We start from the raw sequence: 19,979 nt of genomic DNA, 5'->3' as shown, positions 1-19,979 counted from the left end.
GTGTTAAAGTGTAGGGTAAGTTGTTACTGAAAGTGTTTAAGCATTTCTAGTGCAACAAAAAAAAATAACTGAGGCATAAAAAAGAGTAATGATTGCGCCAATATATCGTTCTCAATTACCTTTTTGTGCCGCTGTCTTCTTCAATGTACCCGCTGCACTTTTCGCCGGTGACTGCTGTTGTTTCTCCAAGCCACTACCTTTTAGCGCTTTGCTCATCACACAACGGTTGTCGCCACTGCTGAGCGAGGGCAAATAAACCGGCGGATGTTCACCATCCGTCGCATCGTCGCTGGGTCCCATGTAGATTACTGTATCGGCGGATAATTCGGAGCTGGAAGGATCTGCGCCAGAGCCAGCCGAAGAGCCAGTCGATTGATGACCTAAACAATGATAAATTGTGTATTGGTAAAGATATGCGGTCTCAAAAGTAGACGAAGAGGGTGGGGTAGAACTTGTTAAGACAAAAAGATGGCTTTATAACTCCACAACATCTTAGTTTGGAATAGACCCGACCGCTTTTAATATGAATTTTTTGGAGCTCACGCGGTTTTTGTTGCATTTTAGAAGTAGCTTCCGATGAGTTCGATAGCTAAATGAGAGGGCTGTCTCTATCAGACTCAAAAATACTCTCAATGTTAAAAGCGGCTTAGTCTTCGGAAGAAATTAACGACACGGCTCTACAACTTGTTCTTTTCTGAGAATATTCCACTTTCGGCCATTTCCGTTGCCACGGTGACAACGATTTCCATAAAAAAATATTTTTAGCCTGTAGTATCACATTTGTCTTTGCTATCTATTCGAAACGAGCCTAGATTTTATTCCACCCAAAACTTGTCAACTTTTAATATCCCCTTCGAAGCGAACCCACTAATAGAATTCAACGCTGCCCTCAACGACTTACCTCCATTAACGCCGGCCGCCAAGCCTCCCACACCGGTCTTGTCACTTGGCATCGGAAAACGGTGCTTACGTCGACGCATGCGATGTATGCGTGAGGCCAATTGTATCGTTGTCAATGCATCCGTATGCGACTGCGAGGAAGAAAAGAGCAAAACAACAAAAACGTTAACGAAAAAAACAACAACATTAGTGGAGGAAGTCATGCAAATTGAAAGTCATTTGTCATTCTCATTGTGACGCAAATGAATGGTCGCATCGAGCTCGAGCGTCGAGTGTGATTTTATGAATGTGCAATAAATTGACCAACTACTCAGTCAGTCAGTTAGCCAACGTAAGTCGCGCAGTCGGCACTTTCATTATGAAATTGTTGTGCAATTAAGCAGCTCAGTGCAACAACGGCTGGAGCCGTTTGAGTTGGTACACTCGAAAACACCGCTTAAGAGCATACCAATTACGCACAACAACAGTGAACCCGTTATTACACACTCCGACCACCACAATATCGACATCAAGCGTACACCTTGCAACACCACTCACCTGTGTGTGCATCACGTGCGCCATTATGGCGACATGACACGTCAACGGCGCCAGACAATCTTTCAACAGTGGCGTCAATGGATGGTCCTTATTCGGCGGATGCCGTTGTCCACTCAATATCGCCAGCAGTATGTTGCCGATGCCGGAGAGCGGCAGTCCCCCATTGCGGTTGGCACAGCCACCCAAATCGATGAGATGCAAACGACTGCGTCCACCGGCCACTGTGCGGGAGGGAATTGTGTGAATTCGAATGAAAATAAGTGCATTAAAATTTTAGCACGAAAAGTCTAGAGCGCCCAGCGTTGCATTATTGGAATTCCAATTATTTTGCAGGCGCTGCGGCGACTACTACTACTACTTTATTGAGTACAAAGAAGTGATGCAGGTACTTACCGCCGCCTTTGCGCGACAAGCTGTACTGGTAGACGTGCAGTGTGAATATCATGGCCGGCTCCAGACCGCCTTGTGGTCGTCCGGCGAGTGCAGCATCTAGGAACAATGCGGCACGTTCGGCGGTGGGCGCACGCAATTCGGTGGGTCCGCCAAGGAAGTCATCACGTAAATACACGCCGGGAGAGTCGTCGGATTCTGTGTATTGGATGAGAGTTTAAAAAGACATAGTAGAGTTGACGAAAAGTATATTTATAGCAATGAAAGGATCTTTAAAGAGTTAAAGCGGTAATTTTTACATTGTTACGTAATGCGGTGTTATACTACCAGGAGCTTAAAATATTAAGTATTTATTTATAATAAAATTCTTAATTTGTGCTTAGTCTATAACGTCTCCCCTTAAAGTAATCTCCCATGGCCCTATACTTGTGCCAATGTTTTTTTCCAATCTTCGAAAAAGTTGTTTAAGTTAATTCCCGGAAAAGCCCTCAATGCGCGTAGCGATTCACGTTTAATGTCCTCAATTGACTCAAATCGGTTTCCCCGAGCCGGTCGTTCGAGCTTCATGTATAGCCAGAAGTCACAGGGAGCTGAATCAGGTCAAAACGGTGGTTTAGCAAGGCCTTGATGTGAAACTTGGCGAAAAACTCACGAAGAATCAATGAAGTTCGCGACGGTGCATTATCGTGGTGCAAAAACCAAGTATTGTCGGCCTATAATTCCGGCTTCTTTTTGCGAATAACCTCGTGCAAACGACGCTTTACACTCAAATAGTATTACTTGTGAACAGTCTGGTCGGTTGGAAGGAGTTCGGAGTGCGTAACACCTCGATAATCGAAGAAACTGTCAACATAACCTTGATTTTTGACCTGCTTTGACGTGGTTTTTTGTCTTCGGTTCACCTTTGGTATGATATCCATCCGATTGATCGTTTGTTTTCGGGTCGCAAACATACATCAAAGACTCATCGTCTGTAATAATACGTTTCATGAAACCTTGGTAGTCGGAAAGCACGGTTTCACAGTCATTAACCCGACGCTGTTTTTTGAAATAATTGAATGATTTTGGAATCAATCATGCTTCCATTTTTTTTAGGCCCAAATGACCTTTAAAAAATATTTTATTTCTATTTTTTGGTTCGAGTTTTAGTTAGTATGAAGATATCCTGTATCTCTCTTTTTTTGAAAGAAAATCTAAACAGAGACTGTAATTCGACAGCTCGAAATATATCTGACGTTCGCCAAATTTGAAGATATTCAGCATCTCTTTTATCTCCCTTTTTTTGAAAGAAACTTTGACCAGAGACTTCGTCAACTCTTTAAAAAGGAAATATTCAGAGGACTGGAAAAAGGAGCCAGGAATACCTTAACTAAAAAACTACCTCCTTAGAGTTTTAATATAGATATGCCTTCGAATTTTCATTCACAGAAACAATCGTCTGGAACTCATCTTGCCGGACTGAGGGCTTAAAAGATCTAACCGATTTCTTCACAGCTTAGCTAGATCAATAGAGCTTTGGGAACTATTATGGAAGACCTTTGTCGGGTTCTTTACCAAGGCAATAAGGCTTAGAACTGAAAACTTTCTAATTCGAAAAATCTTCAGAAGCAAGGAAAACAGTAAAACATACTGCCTTGGAACATTGGGCTATTCCACAGGGGGCCTTCATTAGCCTCTACTCTATGTATAGGGATAAAAATAATGAAATAAAGAAAGTATTAGAAAATACATAACAAAAAATGTTAAACGGTTAGAAGCTTACTCTTGGATTTCATCTCTCTTGTCGCTTGCTTTGCAGTCTCTTTTATGACCTTCCTGCAACGCTCTATAAATTTGTTATAAAAAAGTAAGAACCCCCCGTAATACAAGCGTACAAATTACTGCAGTGTCAATGCAGTAAAGCTATTAATCTCCGAGCTTAAAGTAAGTTAACTAATACACATATTTGAAACACGCTCCGCTACTCACCAGTCGCATGCGCCGCTAACAAATCCTTCGAGCTCGAGTCCGGTTTCGTGGCGCTAACACCCAGCGCACTGACGCGCACCGAAAAGCGCGCACCACTCTTCTGACGCCGCTCATTAATGCCCTTGTACAGCCACGAAATGGCGCAAGGAATAGCACCTAATTCGGTGGGCGGGTTCACGCCACCCAACATGGTTTTCGGTTGACCTGTGCGACGACGAAAAAAAGAAATCACACAAAAATAAATACAAAACGAGAAAAAGTAAGCAAAAGAGGCAATGAAACATAATGGCGAATTACAAAACAAAACAAAAAAGTGAGGAAGAAAAATGTGCGATAAGCGTGTTGAGATTACGATTAATCTAGAATTTATTGCACATTTCCCGTTATTGAGCGCAAAGCGAAAAGTATAAAAATGATAAAGTTGAAGAGGAAACTTACCGGAATTCGGATAACCAATCGTGAGTAGACAGCCGTCTGAACCTTCCAATACGGCGGGTATCACCTCAGACAAAGCGGAAGCACAGATATCGGACTGTGGACGAGAAAAAGAAGAAAGCCGCCGAAAGCGTACGCATGAGTAAAGTAAAAGTTTTAAATAATCACTTGCCGCTTGATAAATTGCGACTTTAAGAACTTTCGCGTGCTGCTGACGATTGCGCGCACTCACCTGTTGATCCTCCGCCGTGAAGAGGCTATCGAAGGCGAACATTTTCGGCGCGGCCACCATGGGACCGCGCTCCTGCGACGTCGAGGCCGCGACGGCGCTCGCTGCCGACGGATCTGTCAGCGTCACTTGACGTTTCTTCTTATCGACCGCCATGAAGTGTGGGTGTTCCGTGTCCGTGTGCGCGTCCGAGACACGCAACATCACCTTAACCTGAAAAGCACGAAGCACAAAATTCAAGAGCAAATGCAAAATAAATAAAAATTAAAAGGAAGTAAATAAAAAAGGAAAACGGAAAAATAAATTATGTGAGCAAAAAACGGTTTGCAACGAGTTTATTATGACTAATGTCGCATATTTATGCTTTGTACTATATAGTCTAAGCCACTTATGACTGGCAACGCTGTGTGTGTGCAACATGAAGCGCTCATACAGTAGCGCCGCTGATTGTGATCTTAATTGCTGCGGATTGTAATTTAAATTAGATTTATGTTTTAACTTCATAATGGGCAGGCGCTCTCGCCATCCGCCACCTCGCATAATGTCTAGCGTCGTTGTTGACAGACCGATATGATTAGCGGTAAATCGCAGACGGTAATTGGATCGCGTTTTTATGGCACACGTCATGCAATAGCCGACTTTGTTATGCTATACTTTACTGCTTACGCGTCTACATACTTAGTTGCTTAGGTACTTAGTTACATGTATGCTTAAGTACTTGAGTTATGCTTTGTTTGTACTTACCTTGCCGATACCGTAGTTTTCCTTGTTCGCAAGTCGACGCGCCAAACCCGGTGGCATGGGCGGTGGCGCCCGTTGCAGCGCTCCACAGAAACCACCATTTCGCGCGCTCGCGTTTGGCAGTTCGGCGGTGCGACTTTTTGTCGAATTGTGAGTTTGTGCGAGTTTTTGTGCGGCCCTAGGGGAAGAAAGAAATGTATATGGAGTATGATTAGTTGGTGAAATCAATATTTATAAGTTTTAAATAAGCTTTAAGGTCATGTTACGGCGATGATAACATCCTGAAGTGACTTATGGAATCGAATCATAGTGTTTTGATAAAAAAGGAAGGAAGGGGAACTTTAGACATGGGTAAAACAGTTCTCTGCAAGAGGAATGAATTCATCGACATTCTCACAAAATTTAACTCGAACGATGTACTTACTACTACTCTCTAATGCAGCCTCCTTCAGAAAAGTGACTGTCCACTCTGATAGCAGTGTAGTCATACTAGCCTTGAGCTCACTAACAGTACGTTCAGAGCTGGTTAAAGAATGTCTTACCTAATTATCAATGATACCGAGTCACTTTATGCTAAGCCTGGCATAGGTGCCAAGTCGTAACGGAATCGCAGATAGCTCAAAAGCTGACGAGCTGGCAAGGAAAGGCACCCCAGCCGCGCTATTAGGAGAATGTGAATGGCTCTGTGCTCTCTTCTTGGGAGCTTGGCCAGCACTGCGGTACCATCAGTTCACTCATGAGGTCCTTTTGATCCAACATCCATCACAAAAGATCCAGTGAGCTCCTTGTCCCCCGTAAGCTAGGCTTTCTCTCATTTTGGGAGGTTCTAACAGACCATTAACGCATTCGCGTCCTGTAAGGTGAAAAATCTGCAGAAGATGTATGGAGAAATACTAGATGGTAAAATCTCAACACAGCCTTCTTGATTGTCCCGCGTTTACGAGATAAACAAGGAATGCCTAACCTCATTTTGAATGGCATCGAGTCACTTTGTAATAAGACTAGTTAGGGGAGCCAGGCCACAGCGCAATCCCTAGTAATCGTAAATTTGGCAAAGAAAAGCATCCTAGTCTATGGACGGTGCTCCTCTCTTATGGTGTGTTCTACTGATAGGTAGTTGGAGTTCATGGGAGCTTGGACAGCTAGACCGGCTAACCATCGGTTTATGCATTGCCGCAAGACACTTTTGGTCCAAGATGGATCGTAAAATATCCCGTGAGTTTCTTGTCTTCAATAAGGTTAGCCTCTTCCTGGTTGTGGGGGTTCTAACAGATTATTGCTCTACCGGCGTCCATGCTGTAAGGTTGAGAATCTTACCGCGCACCAGCCACAGGAACTGTATATAGGAAGACAAGAAGGAAACATCTCAACGCTTCCTTCCTGATTGTCCTACGTTTGCGAGATATAGTAAATACATGGGAGGTTCCACGTTTGCGAGTTCAATACTTAAACACGTGGGTGCTTCCAGATACCCTATCGAGATCGTGTGAATAGAAATCAAAGGCCTGAGAAAACTTGCACTGGCTACAAGGCGCTTTGATGACATATATGAACGAATACAGAAGGCTTTTTACGGCTTCAGGAAGATCTGCATATAGTAGTCCAAGTGCAATCTCTTCATCAGACATTGAACCGAACCTAACCTTTCTAGGCTTGTCAGTTAGCTTTATAATTTTATTAGCTGTCTCCAAAAATAGATTTCTATATATTTAAGACCGATAAATTCCAAAATCAGTCTATAATTTTTGCAGTTAATTCACACAACTCAGTTCTCTTAAAGCTCATCTCTAAAGCTTTGAACATCCTCCAAAATTTAACACTTGAAATCTTTATAAAAATAAATGCAACAATTAATTTATTGAAATATTTTTTTTGGAAACCTAGATACCTTTATGAACGAATATTTTGTGTTATTTTGTCTCTCTTCTTATTCCCACCTCTGTCCTCCAACATGAACACAACATTTATTAATTTCCTTCTATTTGGCCGTCTGGCTGTTGGAAATAAAATTTGGAAAGTCCAGACAACTTTTATCCTACTTTTCGCTATGAAAAGTGTGTGTTTGTGCCGGCTGAAATCCCCAAAAGTGTTGTCTCAGCCGCACAAAACCGTTAGTTACGGGTGAAATGAACTGTACATAACTAAAACAAACCAAAAGCAAAAAATCTCAAAACACAATTATGATTCCCCAACATAATAACCGTATTAGACATGATGTTAATGGCATTAATTAACACACCACATTAACACACGGAACGAAACCTTTTTAGAAGAGGAGCGAAGCGTGGCTTAGAGGTTATGAAAATATACATATGTATGTGTATGTGAGGTGATATGGGTATACAGCAGTAACTTTGGAAAGGTATTTAGATGCAATGTGAATGCCTTAAATATATAGTGCCGCTTCTAATATGAAACTTTTTTCTAAGTTTTAACGCCGATATACGCTATATTGATATGGTAGCTTATAATGGAAGGGAAATACGCGGTAAGGCGTACTATATAAAGCATATAAAAAAGCAATTGGTATCAGGTCAATTGAAAAATCGGTAGCCTACCATAGTGAAACAAATTTTATTCACAAAATTATTTTTTTTTATTCAACATAGTTCCCTCCAAAGGTGCTAAACTGATTATAGAGACCATCCAACTTTTCAATACAATGTTTGTAGTAGATTTGTCTTTTGCTTCAAAATAAGCCTCTGTTTCGGTAATCACCTCATCATTCGATAAAAAGTTCTTTCCAGTAAGCATTCTCCTGAGATTTGAAAACAGGAAATAGTCACTTTGAGCTAGATCTGGAGAATACGGTGAATGCGGAAGCCATTCGAAGCTCAATTCACGGATTTTTGCCATCGTTTTTACTGACCTGTGATGTCGTGTCTGTCGATTGGACTTCGGAGAGAAGTGATGGAGTCATGCTTCGTCCATTGTTACATATCGACTCAAAAACTCGGGTTTATTACGCTTGAACATCTCCGAACACTGTTCCATATCATCAACTATGATGTACACGTTCTGTTGACAGTCAGATCAGATTAGCATTGGATAAATAGTGAGTTTAGAGTACCAGCTCTCTCGAACAACTTCACTTTACGGTCAGCTTTTGTGTGGCTTTTTTTGATGTGTTCGTCGGTAATAACCTCTTTCGGGCGTCCATTGCATTCATCGTCTTTCTTAACTCTTAGCCGCCTGTAATAAGCGAAAATCTTCGATACTTTCTTAGGAGGTTCCCATTTATTCCCAATACCATAGATTTTCAAAAACCTATAGACTTAAACTTAAATTTGGTACCAAATATTTCAGATTTCCCGCTAGAGAAGACTGACAAAGGGGTGAGGTGTTCAGGGACATAGGAATGAGCAACTATATGCATCCAAACTAGATAACCAGGTTGGAGTGGGTGACAACCAGAATAGTCCTTCGTCTACCAGACTACTGCAGTTTGATTCAAACGGAGATCATAGCAATTATAGAAAACCTTTATTGTCCTCACAACCAGAAATATTTTTATATATACATACATATATGTGAAATTCTCTTAGGGTTTCTTTACAGATAATGAAATAATGCCTTGATCTCTTAGTGGAACTAATATCATATTTCACTATTAAGATGCAATGGATCATGAATGATGGACAAAGAAAATATAATATTCTTTGTAACTGTGAAGCAGATGAGCCAGAGCCGGCAATTAGACTTCAGAAAAGAGGGGAATTTATACGTTTGTGGCTAATTGTAGATTTTTAAACGACAAGCAAATAATTATATAGAATAATAATACAAATATAGGTGAGACTCGGTGGAGTCTGAGGCGAACTTGCTCAGCCAATTCAAATCCGGTAAGGTTAGTATGTATAAAAGAAGAATATATTGCGATCGTTGAAAATTGTATAACAATAAGGATCTGGTTTCATTTCGAGGTTCAATATAGCGCTGATTTATGCGCCGAACTTTAGATTTATTCAGAATCATTTAGACTGGTTTATCGCCAAATATAATCCTGAAAAAAATTATGAACTTCAAAAAAATGCTACCTTAAAGTACATATTAAAAGAGGACAAGGAAGAAATGCATCAAACAACTCTAAATTCAAGCTTCAAACATGAACATTTTGTTTTTTGTTTCACTTATGCACTTCTCCACTTTGCCTGAGATCAATTTTCAATACTTCAAAGCACAGAAGACAAGTATTGTCAAGAGAGGCAACTAACCAACAGAGAGATATATGCGCACAAAGAATGTGAAGATAAAAATGATGGAGGCAGAAAAAAGTGAAACTTCCAAAAAAATACCAAAAAGGAAACACCAACGAATTCGACTGCCTGCCAGCTAGCTGCTCACACATTTCAAAGGATTCACACCACCAGAGCGCCGAGGCTCAGTTGCGTTTTCGTTGGTTATGCTACGCAGCAAAGCGAATGCCACAAAAGCAGTGATAAGCAGCAGACAGTCTTATAGGCACACACACATGTATACATTACAATGATAACTACAAAATAGTCTAGCATGCATTTAGGCGTTGAAGCAAGTTCTTTGCATGAAAGCGTGATACTACCAGCCGCTGCGACGGCGGCCAAAAATATTAAAGCCAAAGCAGTCTGCTCTCGTGGCGGCAAAACAGGAAAAGCCAGCGCTGTGGCACAAGGCAAAGCCGTTTGATGTGCGTGTGTGCAAAAAAAAAAAACAACGGTGAGCTGAGCAAACACAAAGGCTGCTTTTTTCGCCAGCTATGAGATTGCACGCTTTGACTGCTAAGCTTGCATATCACAACGCTGCTGCAGGTTTTGGAAAAAAATATGTATCATTGTTCGGTGCTTTAAGCAAAAGAGCCAAAAAAGGGGTTAAGTTATGCCGGCAAGTGTGTGGGAATTCGGTGAAAAGTGCATGATTTCCCGAATGCATGAAGGCAGCGAGGTGTTTTAGCTTTCTTTATGCTTTGTGGTTTATTATCGTTTTTCTATGCTTTGACGTCGATATTAATATGAGAAATTGTTGTGTGCTGGCATTTGGGCGGAAAGAATTAGAAGTCAATGTCATTGCACCAATTTTATTTTTTGGAAGAAAAGTCAACAAGGCATGGCCATACAATGTAGTTGAATTGTGGCTTGGCTAAATTATTTAATATGCGATTTTGCGTTTGTAAAATCAGCGGTGGTGAGCTCTATAGTTTGGGTACTGCGGATCGTACACTCATTTCGCGGTTTATCCGCTTGACGCCCCAGGTTTGCTTTTAAATCGCTGTGCAAGTGGGAGACATCCGTCTGCAACCGCCGATTATAGTGAAATATTTAGGGCTCATCCTGGATAGGAAGCCGAATATAGAAGAGATAGTAAAAAAGGCATCGAGTGCCAAATACTGCTGTTGAGGAGTCATTGGCAAAATGTGGTCTTTCTGGCTTTACAACACCTTGGTCAAACCCATTACGTTCTATGGAGTCTTTGTGGTGGGCTCTAGAAAAGAGCACAATTGCAAACAAACTCGAGAGCGTTCAACTGGCGGCACTCATTAGCATGTGTGGTGTATTAAGGTCCACTTCAACCATGGCTCTTACCGTCATCTTGCACATAGTGCCCGCAGACATCGTCGGAATGTGCGAAAAGTTCCTAATAGACCCAGAGAATCTGAGTTCCTAAAGATAACTTGTCTGAACACCCGGATATCCTCACACACTTTGACTTCATACCAGACCACTTGGATCATGTCCTCCTTCTCTGCCCATGTACCGGCGAGGGAGTTGTCGGTGGGAAGTAGTCGTTCGAGGAGACGGGCAGTGACTTTCTTTAAAGATGGGTCAAAGCTTGGGGTGAAGGTTGGTGCAGGGGTTTACTGTCAGAAGCTCTCTATCATTTGCAGCTTCAGACTTCCTCCAGTGTTTTCCAAGCCGAGATTGCAGCCATTAAGGTAGCAATAGGTTTACTGCTCCGGAGTACAGCCTCATTCAGTGAAGTGACTATCCACTCAGGTAGCAGAGCGGCGATACTAGCCTTGAACTCATTAACAGTGCGTTCAGGCTTGGTATAGGGATGCCTAATCTCGCTATCAATAGCCAGAAGTGTTTTTGTGATAAGACTGGTATGGGTGCCAGGCCACAGCGAAATTGCTGAAAATTGTACAGCTGATGAGACAGCGTGGAAAGGCACCTTAGAACCTCAATCGGGACGGTGCTCCCGTATCCTCTTGTGTTTTACTACTAGATAGCTGGGTTTCGCGGAAGCTTGTCCAGCTTTGGTCCTGCATTTGATCGGTCAAGACTTAAACACTTGGGAAGGCATTTTTGTTAGCTTGAGGAAGAAAAATAGGAAACTGTCCATACGTTCATCAATTCCGATGGCATCAGAAACTGAAAATCTAAGCGAGAGCATAAAAAACAGATGAAGGGATCTTTTATCTGATCTGATGAGGGAAGAGAACAACAAGTCGCCTAGTAGGAATGTTGAATCCGGAATTGAAAATAAAGAAGTATATATATAGTTCTAGAGCAGTTGTGCGTACAAAATCCACCACACACACCACAGCAAACAAGTAAGGAAAGGTTAAGTTCGGGCATCCCTTCCGGATTTTAATATTATACAAGAACTCAATGATTGACCCATATGTTCGGTAAATCAGTCAAATGCCCTGGAGTCCAGATAGATAGTTTTAGGTTAGGATCATACTCTGTTGCAGCATGTTATGAGAGTGTAAAAATAGTCGAATATAAGAATATAAAAGATAGATATGTTGGATCCAAAAGAAGTGAAATTATTCAACATGCTTCCAGAGCTAAAGAATCATTTGTGCCCGGTACATTGGACTTCAATGATGGTTTTTAGTACGAAAGACGCAGTAGCCGAGTAGACTACAATCCAGATATTCGTGAGTTCATATTCAGGTCGAGGTGGAATCTACACTTATTTCCTCGAAAGAGTTTATCCCAAGTCCATGGCATTACGGCAGATATTTTAAAATTTTCAGGTGTACTATATGTCTGATGTGGAAAACCTTCGAAATAAAAGCATTAGCTTTTTCTAGTTTTTTAGAAGCCTTTTACATTTACCTGGTCACTGCATATAGTATTGGAACCATGGACCGAATATTTTATAGATTTTCCAATATAGAAAATACCATTATTTCCACAAAAATACTATAAATTCCATCAACATTCCTGAACTACCTAAATTATATCCTTAAAAATAAGCTCCATTTTCAGCTTCTACTAACTTCTTTTGTATATTTCAAAGTAATTACTCAAATAATAATCTCAAATACAGCCTTACTACAAATAAGCTAATCGCACCATTATAAAGTATTTTCCTAAACAAATCACTTCGGATGCCAACAAAGCGACCCTTTAAAGCACCCTTGGCACGTGTAGCAAAACATGGCATTTAAATTTTAAAGCGAAAATGTTTCGCCAGCGCAGAATCCAGTAAAAATGCTTGTACGAAAGGTCCGCAGTGGAAAATATAAAGTTTCTGAAAAGGAAAACAAAACTGGAAATGCCGCAGGGCAGTTCTACAAAATATATTTAAAAGCACACACACACATTCGCACACTCATCCGTGTTGTTGTAAAACGAGAAGCGTTAGTGGCAGACAGTTGGACAGACAGACAGCTGCAGCGAGTCCTCGAGGGAATACCTGTGTGCTGCGCGTGCTCCAAATGAAATATATTTTTTAAGCTGTACGTGTAGCTTTGACGTGATGGAAATGAAGCAACAATGACTGACATGGTCACAAGCCCAATCACACAGTTGGTGGAAAATGCTCTTAAATACCCGAGCACAACTGCTCTATGTGTGCGTATGTATGTATGTGTTTGTGTTTGGGCGGCGTAAAAAGCGAGTCAGCTGAGGAATGACAATAGAAAGATAGGTCTCGAATGACGAGACATGATGGACGACTGTTGCGCAAAAAAACTGGGATACATCAAAAAGTAGATATCTATATGTGGGAATGTATGTAAATAAATACACAACTGCCGTTTATAAGGGTGGGTCGTTTTTTATATGAAAAAAATATTGCATATATTATATATTTTTGTACACTGAGCAGGGGATATTAAGTTGACCACGAAGTTTGTAATGCCCAGAAGGAATCGGGGACCCTATAAAATATATATATAAATGACCAGTGTGAGTCCATTTAGTCATGTCCGTATTTTCGTCTGTCTGAATGGTAACAGGAGATGAAAAGAGGATCAACTACGAGAGTAATGTGCGAAAAAGATCATGGTGCAAGCGTGGTGAAGCTCAACAAATGGTCGCCAGGTTTGACGCCGCGAAAGGTTATGCTGAGTGTTTGGAGGGATTGGAAAGGAATCATCCACTAGGAGCTGCTCCAGCCTGGTCGAACGATTGCTTCTATATTTTACTGTCAACAACTGATGAGATTGAAGCAAGAAATCGAAAAAAAACGGCCAGAACTCATCAACAGAAAGGGCTTCGTCTTTCATCAGCGCAACGCTAGACCACACACATATTTGATGACTCGCTAAGAACTGGGAGAGCTTGCTGGGAAGTTTTGATGCATTCACCATATATACCTGACCTTGTACCAACGGACTACCAGAATGCGGAACTCCATTAATGGAACAAAAGATGATCGATTAAAATGATACATATTTGGTACATTAAAGTTCATTATAAATATAAAAGAAAATAAGTTGAAGTTTAAATGTTGATAATCAATGGATTATGCTGTACATCCCTAATGTACACATTTGAATACATATACTTTCATATGTACCTCATAACAATACAAGTAAGCTACAGGATACGATAGAACGACAGCCGACACACATAGAAAGTTATATGCATGTACATACACATCCATTAAAGAAATGTCAGCTGCTACGAGACAAAACCAGGTTAAAAGTCTAAAATATGCTAAAGCATATTTTGAGGCGCTTTCCATAACAATTCCGTAGCTTATGGCGGTTAGAGTAGTTTTACAGCCATATGTACATGAACCATATACTCGTACATATATATATATGTACGTATATATATGCTATACATTTTGTTGTACTTCTTTGTTCTAACTCACTTTAACATGTTTTTGTTGCCGTTGACTTTGTTGTGACGCCTGTTCGCTGTGCCGTTGGGGTCTAAAACAATGTTGGACTAGAGTAGCCCTTGTTTTGCCAACTTTGTAGGTTTACAAATTTTTGCATGCTTTAATATAGTGAGTACAATAAAAATAAAAGACAAAAAGTAAGGAAGGGCTAAGTTCGGGTGTTACCGAACATTTTATACTCTCGCATGATAAAGGGATAATCGAGATTTCATTATCCGGGAGATTTACCGATATTTTCGGTGAAAAATTAGGTTAGGTTAGGTTAGGCACTGAGTTCTTCGTGTTCGATATCAGGGACCTTGAAAAGTTATAGTCCGATCACGACAATTTTTTCACAAGGGATACCTCTGCTCAAGTGCAGTATTTGTATAAAGTTTTATTCCGCTATCATCATTGGTTTCCTAATGTATATATTATACAGAGAAGGCTTCATATGGTATTAAAAATCGCGTTATATTGCAAGAAGGCGTGGTTGTAAACCGATTTCACCCATATTTCGTACATGTCATCAGGGTGTTAAGAAAATATTATATACCGAAATTTCATTGAAATCGGTTTAAGTAGTTCCTGAGATATGGTTTTTGGTCCATAAGTGGGCGACGCCACGCCCATTTTCAATTTTTAAAAAAAAGGCTGGGTGCAGCTTTTTTTCTGCCATTTCTTCCGTAAAATTTAGTGTTTCTGACGGTTTTTGTTAGTCGGTTAACTCACTTTTAGTGATTTTCAACATAACCTTTGTATGGGAGGTGGGCGTGGTTATTATCCGATTTCTTCCATTTTTGAACTGTATATGGAAATGTCAGAAGGAAGCAACTCTATAGTGTTTGGTTGACATAGCTATAGTAGTTTCCGAGATATGTACAAAAAACTTAGTAGGGGGCGGGGCCACGCCCACTTTTCCAAAAAAAATTACGTCCAAATATGCCCCTCCCTAATGCGATCCTTTGTGCCAAATTTCACTTTAATATCTTTATTTATGGCTTAGTTATGACACTTTATATGTTTTCGATTTCCGCCATTTTGTGGGCGTGGCAGTGGGCCGATTTTGCCCATCTTCGAACTTAACCTTCTTATGGAGCCAAGAAATACGTGTACCAAGTTTCATCATGATATCTCAATTTTTACTCAAGTTACAGCTTGCACAGACGGACGGACAGACGGACGGACGGACAGACAGACATCCGGATTTCAACTCTACTCGTCACCCTGATCACTTTGGTATATATAACCCTATATCTGACTCTTTTAGTTTTAGGACTTACAAACAACCGTTATGTGAACAAAACTATAATACTCTCCTTAGCAACTTTGTTGCGAGAGTATAAAAAGGAAAACTGTGAAACAATACAAAGTCGATGGTCAATGGAAAAACAGCAAATTAAACAATGGAAATAAATTTTGTTTCGCATTTAAAGCATACTAATTTTTCCATCTTGAAGAATTAAATAAAGAAATAAATTAATTTATGTTTAAGAATTTTGTAGAAGAATTGTTTTCAGAAGGAATAAAGTTGACTAAAATCTAGTAAATTTCAAGTATGAGAAACATACGAATTAAGCAAGCTCTTGGCTTAGGGTGTTCATTTCGTGGATGAGTAAAATAAGATCCGAGATTTTCAAATGTAAGCTTTTCGGAAATTAGACCTATTTCACTATTTTTTGAGTCATATAACTCTACAGAGAGAGAGGGTCATTATAATAAGACTAATTAAAGCGCAGTAACCAGAAAATTTAAGTATGGAGGTTTGCGGCGACAACAATAAAAATTACAACATAGTACTCAGAATGACAAATTTCTCCTATTCAAAACTATAACTATTTCTACTCAAGCAACATATACTATTTCTATAGCTAAGGGAATGGGAACTAATGCCAGCTGACAGGCAATGATTGACGACTATCCTGTTAGTTTCGAGTGAGCAACCGCGAAACTGACGGCGTCAGCACAAGTATCCTGTTTGTTTGTATCCTTTTGTGTATTGCTCTTAAAAAATACTGTGGCGAGCCAAACGGCTTCACTTGATGGGGTTGAGAGCCAAATGGAGCCAAGTGGGCTATAGCGTGAGCATCCCTAATTCAAAGCCTTTATTAGTATCAAAACGGTCTGCAGAAATTTTATGCATTGAAATTAAATAGACAATGTTTCTGGAGTGAATAGAAAAGCTTAACAGGTCACGAAGTGTACTACTAAAGGATCTCTAAGCAGGGTATTGAGATGAATTGTGGTGGATAACCTCTGGCTAAAGAAGCGTTTCCAATACAGCCGATAAAAGCTTAACCTGTTTTTGCAGTGGATCCACAGACCTTCAGAGCTCCGACTAGTAGAAAATACGAGAAGAGATCTTTATTAGGTATAAATATCTGAATTTCGACTGCTGCATTTCTGAGAGCCTATAATTTCAAAGTAGTGACTACTTAAAAACCGTCTACTTGTCAGTACAATTTTTCTAACTTAGAGTAAAAATGTTCAAGCTTGACCATAAATTCGAGTTTATGGCTTTGTGTTTATGAACAATTAATTTCCAGCCTAGAAAAACACAAGGAAGAGGTAGGTATTGCGGTGAGTAAAGGCAAAACCAAGTACCTGGAGTCCATAAGCAAGATTTCTGGACTTTTGGGAACTACATCATTATCGCTGCTATACATTTGAAAGAGTTAAGAACTTGTATATCTCAGAATCAGCATAAATTTAACCAATAGTCTATGCTTGGAGGTCGAGCGCAGAATAACTTTTGCCAACAGGTGCTACTTTGGTATCGGTAAGCAATTGAGAACCAGATCCCACTCTTGACAAATAAAAATTACGCTCCCGTAGCATTTTTGTCCTATTACGCAGAAACATGGACCATTAAAAACCGAGATAAGAAAACACTTGGAGCATTCGAGAGACCTGTTCTTTGCTAGATCTATGAAACCATCCGCGTGAGAGACGAATATCGTAGTAGATGGAACGACGAACTGTATGAACTCCGCGGCGACATATATATGGTTAAGAGTATAAATATCCAATGAAAGCGATGGCTAAGCCGTGTTGTACGCATGGAAATTGATGGTTCAGCATAAAGCATCTTCAACTCGAGACCCACGGGTGGACAACGGAAGCAAAGACGCCTACGCATCCAAGGAAAGGACCAAGTAAACTTTCTGCACTTGGGATGTACAACTCTGCTTCTCAATGTCCTCGGAAATTTCGTACTGGTCATCCTTCCATCGATTGTGGTATTCGCCGTTCCCAATGTGCCAAAGACTGCAAATCTTCCGGAGAACCTTTCTTTCGAAACTCGTAACGTCTACTTCCCAGATGTTATCATCGTCCATGCATCTGCCTCACATAGCACGACGGGAATAATGAGGAATTTATATAGTTTGGTCCACCAGTGAGGTCAAATTACTTGGTAAGTTGGTTTGTGTCTCCACAAATTTCGAACAAATGGAGTTTATTGAAAACTCAAAACACTTTTGTATAGTAAACTTCGTGTTTGTGGCTATAGACGACAATAAATTCGAGTTTGTGGCACAATGTAACCGACCTACAAAAAAATTTAAAGGATTTTAAACAGGAAAGCATAGCCATAACCTCACTTAACTAACAATACGCTGAAATACAATTGTGAAAAGAACACGATAAGCGCAACAAGCAGGCTAAAAATCAAAATGGCATTTATTAAAAATCTCATTAGGTAAATGGTTTTATGTTGTAAACTTAGTTTGTTGCGATTTATGGCATGCGATGCAAAGAAAAAAGCGAAAAGTGAGTTAAACGTCGTGGAGCAAGGTTGCCACAGCGCCAAAGGGCGTGCGCGTAATGCGTTTTCGCTGATAACGGTGCTACTTGCCGGCGGCAAGAATGGCAATTGGTGCTTTTCGGTGGCACTAGCAGGCTCACAGCCGCTCCAACAACATAAATATATACGCGTATGTGTGTATACGCCAGCAATCATAAGTATATGAGTGGTGTGGCGCTAAAATCACATTATGCAAGTATTTGTGGAGCTTCAACATGAAATGCGTCAAAGCCGAAAAGTGGATAAACGAAGTAGAAAATGGTTGAATTTGAGAGTCAGATAGAGTTAGTGGTGTGTAGCGCCTATGAGTATGCTGAGCGGTGAGAGAAAAGCGTTTGCATTTTACGAGGTGATAAATTTTCGCTTTGCATAAGTGTGTGTGTATGTGCTCTTCTATACCTACATATACATATATTTATAAATCTGTGTATATTTATATACTACAAACAAACACATACGCAAGCAAGTATGTTCAACTCGCTTAAGCATTTTCAACGCTTCCTCGCTGCGACGCTTGCAATTTACAGCTTTGACGTACTGCTTTTGCTTTGATCGTAAATAATTTTATGTCTCTCCATTCGCTGTACTCTTTTTAGAATTTTTTTAACTGCGCTTTGTTAGCGTTTAGCTTTTCCGTAGCATTTTTCCGCTTGATTTTCGCATTTGTCGTGGCATTTTTCCACTTTATTCAATGCATAATGAGTTTTTAAAAGTCCCGCTATAAAGCTGAGAGGGTCATAAAAAATTTAAGCGCTGGTAAATATTTAGAGTAGCTTTGCAATTTACGGAGAGTGGGTAAAATTATCGATTTTATCGAGTACAAGTAGACGATTTTCAAGGAAACAGAGAAAAACAGCAAAGAGAAATGCCATGAATCCGGTTAATATGAAAGAGTTTTCATTGAAGGCTAGCGAATATAAAATATGACCATTTTACTAAGCGTTAATATAGGTTTTGGATTAATTTGTGTAAAATTAGAAATTCGACCTCAATACAAGGGAGTCTGTGGATGCTTCCTGAAATTGGTATAACCGCTTTTATTCAAAATCTTCTCAACTATGCCAGTAAATAAGGTATTTTATACCAGTTTCGATTTACTCCACTTTTGATTTATACCAGTTTTTTATATTTTCGCTTCATTTTGAATATTAAGTATAATAGAATTTCAACAGCGATGTGTTTACTTAGATTGAATTTCCACAGTGTTTCGACCACGAACAAAAATATTACTCAAACTTGTTCTGTTCCTAAAAGTGGTGAACTCACTTTTATTACAAAATTTTGAAGTGCATTTAATTTATACCTGTTTCGATTTATACCACTTTTTATTTATACCAGTTTTTATTGAATCGCTACTCTTCGAGTTATGAGAAATAATATTATTTTCTTTTTTTTAAGTTTGAATAGCCAAATTTCTACTTGGATTGAAGTTCCGTACTTTTCCGATCACGAGCAAAAATATCACTCAAGCTTAGTCTAGTTCAAAAAGGGGCGGAAGTACTTTCAATCCAAAAATTGTCAAGCATATTTTATTTACCAGTTTTGATTTATACCAGTTTAGACCACTTTTTATTTATACCAGTTTTTTTTATCAATTCGCTACTCTTTGAAACATTTGAAAATAATATCATATACATATATGTATATAATTTTAATAACCAAATGTCCACTCAAAATTGGTCTCAAAGATCTTCAATTAAAATCTGCGAATTAACAAAAATTGTACGACAGCGTTGCCAGGTTTTAATTAAAAAATATTTAAATATATTTTTTCTATTACAAAATGATTTAACTTCGCATAAATTGTTTCATATGCATGATATAATACGTATCAAACCACAACTGCCACACAAAGACATTTTCGCAATTTCATTGTAATCAATAAACCGCAATTTCGAAATTACTATTTGTCTGCTTACCATTTTAATTATTTAT

At 39.6% G+C, this 19,979-nt stretch overlaps 1 protein-coding gene across 2 annotated transcripts in view; it reads right to left on the bottom strand.

The window, feature by feature from the left end:
* LOC105228778 (kinesin-like protein CG14535) overlaps positions 1 to 19,979 on the bottom strand; it is a 253,875-nt gene that overhangs the window by 5,853 nt on the left and 228,043 nt on the right. For both annotated transcript variants that reach the window (XM_049446615.1, XM_049446665.1), the window contains 8 exons: positions 5,204 to 5,378; positions 4,463 to 4,672; positions 4,234 to 4,327; positions 3,796 to 3,999; positions 1,831 to 2,025; positions 1,438 to 1,658; positions 902 to 1,031; positions 120 to 380 (listed from right to left, as the gene is read on the bottom strand). In XM_049446615.1, coding sequence (XP_049302572.1) covers positions 120 to 380; positions 902 to 1,031; positions 1,438 to 1,658; positions 1,831 to 2,025; positions 3,796 to 3,999; positions 4,234 to 4,327; positions 4,463 to 4,672; positions 5,204 to 5,378 — 1,490 coding nt within the window. The remainder of the gene's footprint in view (positions 1 to 119; positions 381 to 901; positions 1,032 to 1,437; positions 1,659 to 1,830; positions 2,026 to 3,795; positions 4,000 to 4,233; positions 4,328 to 4,462; positions 4,673 to 5,203; positions 5,379 to 19,979) is intronic.

Source organism: Bactrocera dorsalis, chromosome 1 (genome assembly GCF_023373825.1).
Source record: "Bactrocera dorsalis isolate Fly_Bdor chromosome 1, ASM2337382v1, whole genome shotgun sequence".
NCBI classification, from domain to species: Eukaryota; Metazoa; Arthropoda; class Insecta; order Diptera; family Tephritidae; genus Bactrocera; species Bactrocera dorsalis.
The sequence above is the reverse complement of the archived record's forward strand: the minus strand, read 5'-3'. Positions and strand labels throughout refer to the sequence as shown.